Source organism: Nothobranchius furzeri, chromosome 17 (assembly GCF_043380555.1).
Source record: "Nothobranchius furzeri strain GRZ-AD chromosome 17, NfurGRZ-RIMD1, whole genome shotgun sequence".
NCBI lineage: Eukaryota > Metazoa > Chordata > Actinopteri > Cyprinodontiformes > Nothobranchiidae > Nothobranchius > Nothobranchius furzeri.
Window position 1 is genome coordinate 54,817,105 of NC_091757.1, and position 6,283 is coordinate 54,823,387.

The window sequence follows — 6,283 nt, forward strand, 5'->3', positions numbered from 1 at the left end:
CTTCTGAAGGAGCTGCAGGCAGCGGTGAGGGAAAGGAAGTGGAATTCTGGGAGTTGTGAGTGGGAGATCTTTAGAGTGGGCTTTGAGGAAATGAAAACAAAGACGTCAGATGACACCCTGTGATAAGAGCTAGCCCACGCTGCACATGAAGCTACTGTATCACCCGGGCGGAAATGAATCTAGGCTGACTCCTCGGCCAACCCCGAAACCTCACTGCTCTCGTTTCTAATTAGTTCTTGTTCATCTTTGAGGACTACTCAAGTTAAATCATCACGGTTGTTTTTCTCTGAGTTTCTTAGACAGGTTCAAGACAGCATAGGCTCAGACACACCATCATAGAAACTTTAGACATTTATTTGTCTTTCAGGATGGAAAGTTATACTGAAAAGGTGCTGAAAGTTTTTTTTTCACCTGTAGAACATTAAAACAGAATACTTTTCTGTAATTTGTCCCTTTTGTCTGGATATTACCAGATGACTCCCATCACATTTTAACTTTATTTACATTTTACTGTAAATGTTTCCAGTAGACCAAAACTGCTAGAACACAGTCGTTCTTTAAAATTTCTGGTAAAATAATAATAATCATCAAATGTGTGACGGAACATCACCACTCGTATGTGTTTATAGTTGTGACATCACTTTAATCGTCTCATCATGACAAACGATTCAAATAAAGCATTGCACTGACCAATGATGGTTTTAGTTCAGCGAGTCCTTCATTATAATCTGCTTTAACTAGACCAAAGTCTTGCTTTGCAAAGTTTGAATAATAAATTAAACAATGCATTTATTTAGTCTGGCTTGCCAGGCTACATTTCCTCTTCAACAACTGTAAAACTTTGGGAAAATACCAAAACTTTAAAGAAGTTCATGCTTCAAAAACCTTTTTTGCCCTTCAGTGAACACAGTTTAAGCCTAAATAACGTTTTACTGGTGGTTAAAAACAGCAACACACTAAAGAACGTGTAAAAATAGAGCTGTGTTGTAAAAATCTAAAAGCATGTATTATTTTTGTATTTGAGTCTGTGTAAAGTTAAACAGAAAATGTCCAGGACATTATTTGTTATCCTGCTGACATCTGCCTTTGTTTGTTTAGTAAACGTATTATTGTTTTGTGTATTTTATGTCTTGCTTGGTTTACAACTCAATAGCTGTCAGATTAACTTTCTTTACCTGTATGTTAACAACACAGATCCGGTCCTGAATGAACAGGGTTCCGCTTTTGGTCCCAGGCTGCTGCATCTTTACCTGAGGGGATGGAGGAAAGTATGACGTGTGCTTGTTACACTGATGGAACAAACACACACCTTTGCAGCGGCAGAGAGCAGCGCAGGATTAAATAATCCCAAATGACAAAACTCTGCCTTCGATTTTTCCTCCAAAGACAACTGGATCAGCTCAGTGAGACGCCGGCTGAACCCAGTAGACCACGTGCGTAGTAGGAAAATTAGATTTGACGTCGGCGCCCACATGAGGAGTGTTGGGAAGACCAAATATGGGCTTTCCGCCAGTGAGCGTTCGCCCCGCTGGAAAACAAGGAGGGGCCAGTGCGGCCCCGCCCCTCCCGCAGCTGTTATCAATGAATAACTGAAACTATGAAAGTTAAGCCGAGTGTAGCCGACCTCAGGGACAGTTCAAGCCCTCCTCACAAACTCCTTTTGTTTAACTTTCAAACTAAATTTTATTTTAAAATTTTTCCTGCAATTTTTAAGTCATGACTTCTAGCAGTGAAACGTTGGAAATAAGTGGCAATGAGCTGGTCCACATCCTCAGGACCCCCCGGCATCAGTACACCTCTGACGGGTGCGTGGTGCTGGACTGCAGACCCTTCCTCGACTTCTCTTTGGCGCACATTTGCGAATCCCGAAACGTCAACTGGAACTCGATGCTGCGCCGGAGGTCCAAGAGCTCGGTGGTGGCCCTGGAGTGGCTCATCCCGGACAAGACGCTGCTGAGCCGGCTCCGGAGCGGGGGCTACTGCCCGGTGGTGGTGGCGGACGAGAGGAGCCGCTCCGTGGCCGAGCTGAAGTCGGAGAGTGTGGCCCAGATGTTGCTCACCGCCCTGCAGAACGAGGTCCACACGCAGATCTGCTTTTTGCAAGGTGAGATCTGACTTGGCTTTTAACGTTTATTCAGTCAGATTTTTAAAACTGTATTTCTAACTAAATACATGGATCATTTGGGCTGTGATGTAAACAGTTTCCTCATTCCCTCTCAGGCTGTTTTGAGTTAATTTTCTGAACTCCTTTCAGGTGGATTTGAGGGATTTTCTGAGGCCTTTTCAGAGCTTTGTTATAACTCCCCCAGAAATCAGTTCTCCACAGTGGAACCAGAACCCATTACTACTGGCAGGAGGACTCCATCACATGATCAGGTACAATCTGATTCATTCTGAACATCTGACTGTGCTTTAAAAGGCTCCCGGTGTGACCTAAGGTCAATGTTTGGTTGCTGATTTCAGGATGGCCCAGTGGAGCTGCTTCCCTTCCTGTTCCTGGGCAGTGCCGTCCACTCATCTCGCAGAGAGGCGCTGGCAGCAGCAGGAATCACCGCTGTCCTCAACGTGTCCTCCACTTGTCCCAACTTCTATGAGGGGGAGCTTCAGTACCTTCGGCTCACTGTGGAGGACACGCTGGTGGCTGACATTAGGGCCTGTTTTCAAACGGCCATCGCGTTCATCAGTGAGCCCCGTTCACCTGCAACCCAGAGTTACCCTGAAAGCCCAGTCTTGTGTGTGTTCTCTGAAATGTCAGGCATGTTCAAAGAGCTCAAGTTGGCCCCATGGACGTAATTTTTTGGGGGGACGGGGGGGACACGCCCCCCCCCCCCCACACACACACACACACACACACACTTTTTCCAAAGTCAAGTTTTGACCCCTGCACTTTTTACCATCCAAAAACAATATTACTTTATATTAAATTGACACTGGTTGAGCTCTGGGACCAAGCGGAAAACAACCGTTTGTGCATAAGCCTGTTTCCCATTAGAACATACTGTAAAGATGTCCCCCCCCACCCCCCTCCATGCCCCCCCCCCCCACTTCTAAAGTGAAAATTACATCCATGGTTGGCCCCATTCAGTAGGAAATGCAGCCGAACATTAATAAGCAGCTTAGGATCTGTTTTGTATCTGAGATTTATGAACATTGTTAATCTGGTTACAAAACTGGATTATGCTGCACAAGCTACAGAACACTAAAAGTTTAGTCTTTTTGGTTATTTTGACCCTTTTGCTTTGCAAAAAGAGATTTGGAGAATTTCTGTCTGGCTTTTGTTTCAGGTTATTTGTGTCGTCAACCAAACTTGTAAATTTTAATTCTTTATTCAGGACAATGCACATAAGTAAACAATCAAATTACATTGTATTGATTGTAAATGGGCCAGATTATAGCATAGTTGCTAATTTGCGTCTGTAGTCCGTCAACAAGATAACGAAGTAAAACAAGTAACACTGTACAGTTTAAAAACGGTCAGATAGAAACAAATAGACAAACAAAAAAATAAGAATAACTAAAGATGCAAACATGTCGGGGAACCTTTAAGATGTAGTTTGGGGTGCTTTTTAAAGGTGCTATAAGTGGGAAACTATTTGCTGGGATGTTGTTCCAAAATGCTGCAACGTACTGATTTCTTCTTGCCGTTTGTTTCTCCTGGTTCTGCCCACAGACTCGGTAAAGCAGAGTGGCGGTCGGGTGCTGGTGCATTGTCAGGCAGGCATCTCCCGCTCTGCCACCATCTGCCTAGCCTACCTGATGCACACGCAGCGTGTCCGGCTGGACGAGGCCTTCGACTTTGTGAAGCAGCGGCGCCACGTCATCTCCCCCAACCTGGCTTTTATGGGACAGCTGCTGCAGTTTGAGACGGACATTCTTTGTCAGGGGTAGAAAAAAAAATACTGAGGACTTTGACTTGAATAACTCTCCAACCTTGCGGCGTTGTGCCGAAGTCAGATGACTATCAGGACCCAAACAATGGTTGAGTTTGTTCTGTGAAAACTGGCCTTTTAGAAGGATGAACTGTGAATTCACAGGAAAGCTGCTCGTGCTGCCGGCGTCACATGACGGAAGTTTCTGATTTAACAAAAAGTGGTTGTTGGTGTAAAAGCCAGCTGCAGCGAGGTCATTTCCCCTTGGAAGGAAAATACTTTTTTGTTCTGTTTTTTTTTTTTTGTTTTTGTTTTATATCATGAATGTGCCTCATGTCTTCTTTTTTTTACAAGAGCTGTTTATTTTCAAACTGAAGCATTCCTTCAGAGCTGGAGCCACTGTGACGACACCGTTAACCACTGAAGCGATGGTGAACTTGTCGAGTTTTAGATAAATTATATTTGAATGCACTAAACACTGTCTGTATGAGACGCCGTTCTTTTCAATTTGAAGTTTTAATCATGTAAATAGTTTTAATTTATTTATGATTTATAGCAGTGTTACTATTATTAACCTGCACACTTTATAGCTGCAAGTTTTTGATCTATTCCTACTTTTTCCCTCTGAAATAAAAACTTGCTGGAGAAAACCAATTTTCTTCTTTTTATATATTTCAGCACCTTTCAACTCCTCTGTTCTAGAAAAGTGGATCATTGGGCGTTTAACGCAGACTCTCCAGTCACAGTCCCCTCAGAGCGCTGCATGCATCCTCGCTGTGCTGCAGAGCTCAATGCAAATGCACAATTTCACACACTGACCCTGCAGCACTTTCACTCGTTCCTGCTGAATCAGGAGATATTAAAGCCGCTCGTTGCAGAGTGCTTCTGAGGATTATCCTGCTGGGAACAGATTTCACAGTCTGAAGTCCCTCTGACCTCAAACACTAACATAAAACTCATTTCCACCCACTCTTTATGCAAATACAGGTTTGGAAATTTGACGGAGTGTTTGGTAGGGACGTGCACATTTGGAATCAGGAAGTTTGGAAAGGCCACATCCCTTGATTTTTTTTCTTTCTCCTATTAATGAGAAAATACAGGAAGTTGGTGAAGATTGAGTACTCGTAAAAGTGATTAGATGACACCAACTCCTTCACACACATTCTGCCACCCACACCTCTTGTGTCATCCATAACTTAAACACACTTCCCCCTCAGCTGCACGAGCCTCCTCAACATGAGCACAAGAGGAACAACTTTGCCACACTTTGGCAGGGGCATTTCCGTAAGCAGCAAGCTGTGTCATGCTTGGCTAAAAGATCAATAATCATTTGATCAGAGAGTGAAATATACAGCAGAAGGTGTAAATATACACTCCATAATTCTTCAACTCCTGTGGAGTTTTCTAAAAAAAAAACAACCAATTCAAGAAATTCAATTCAGAAATACTTTATTAATCCCAGATTGAAATTGATTTATGCAGCAGCGCCCTCTAGTGGCAGCTTTCACATCAACCAGGAGATTTGTCAGTATCCAGTAGATGACGCCAGCATGCTGTTTATCCACCCAGCCTTGTTTATATTGATCAGGACAACACGTGTGTTGTCATCTGTCTCACATCCTCTCTTACTGACCTCATATGTTGTCGTTTCCTCATCCTCGGAAGCAGAACTGTTCCACCTTTCCTTCCGTTTCAGTCTCTCATTAGGTTTGTCGTTTTCATTTCATCCTTTTATCAATCAGCCTCCTTAATGAAAACAGACTCAAACTATTAGTCACACTCTGAGTCCGGATTAAACTACTGTCAGGCTTAATCATATTATATTAAGCTGTGGCAATACCCACTGATGGCGTACATGTGTGCGTGTTTGCACGCTCATGTCTCTGCATCTTAGTTACAAAAGCAAGAGTGTGTCAGATTAGGGATTACCACTGAGATCCCGCTTCCTCTGGACGTGGAGTTTTGCAGGGTTTGCTGAGGACTCTGTCACTGGAGTGAGAAATCCCAGGTGAGGAAAATATGTGTGTGATAATGGGAGTAGGGGGATTACAATGTGCACTCATTTGCACCATGTACACACACACACACACACACACACACACACACACACACACACACACACACACACACACACACACACACAAGCAGAGAGGCTTCTTGTTGCAAATGCATTTAGTAAAATTACCATGCGACCATTTGACAGCATTCCCTTTAAATCCTAGCAGGTCACACACACTGAAACGCACACAGGAGGCAAAAACACCACATATTCCCGTAGAAAGGGTAAAACTGAACACACAAATTCATGAGCTTTTACTTTTATACAAAAAATTAAAAATGAAACAGTTAATTGCGGTGCTTCTCAATCCGAGAAGGGAAACTAATTCTTTGTGGGATTCACTTGCAGCATAATT

The 6,283-nt window shown here is 43.3% G+C and overlaps 1 protein-coding gene across 1 annotated transcript; it reads left to right on the forward strand.

Moving 5' to 3' along the window:
• Positions 1-1,592: 1,592 nt before the first annotated feature.
• dusp2 (dual specificity phosphatase 2) lies at positions 1,593-4,523 on the forward strand. The gene is made up of 4 exons (XM_015972974.3): positions 1,593-2,104; positions 2,255-2,376; positions 2,464-2,683; positions 3,671-4,523. Exons 1-4 carry the CDS (start codon positions 1,717-1,719, stop codon positions 3,886-3,888), a joined length of 948 nt encoding a protein of 315 aa, XP_015828460.3. The 5' UTR covers positions 1,593-1,716; the 3' UTR covers positions 3,889-4,523.
• Positions 4,524-6,283: the final 1,760 nt, after the last annotated feature.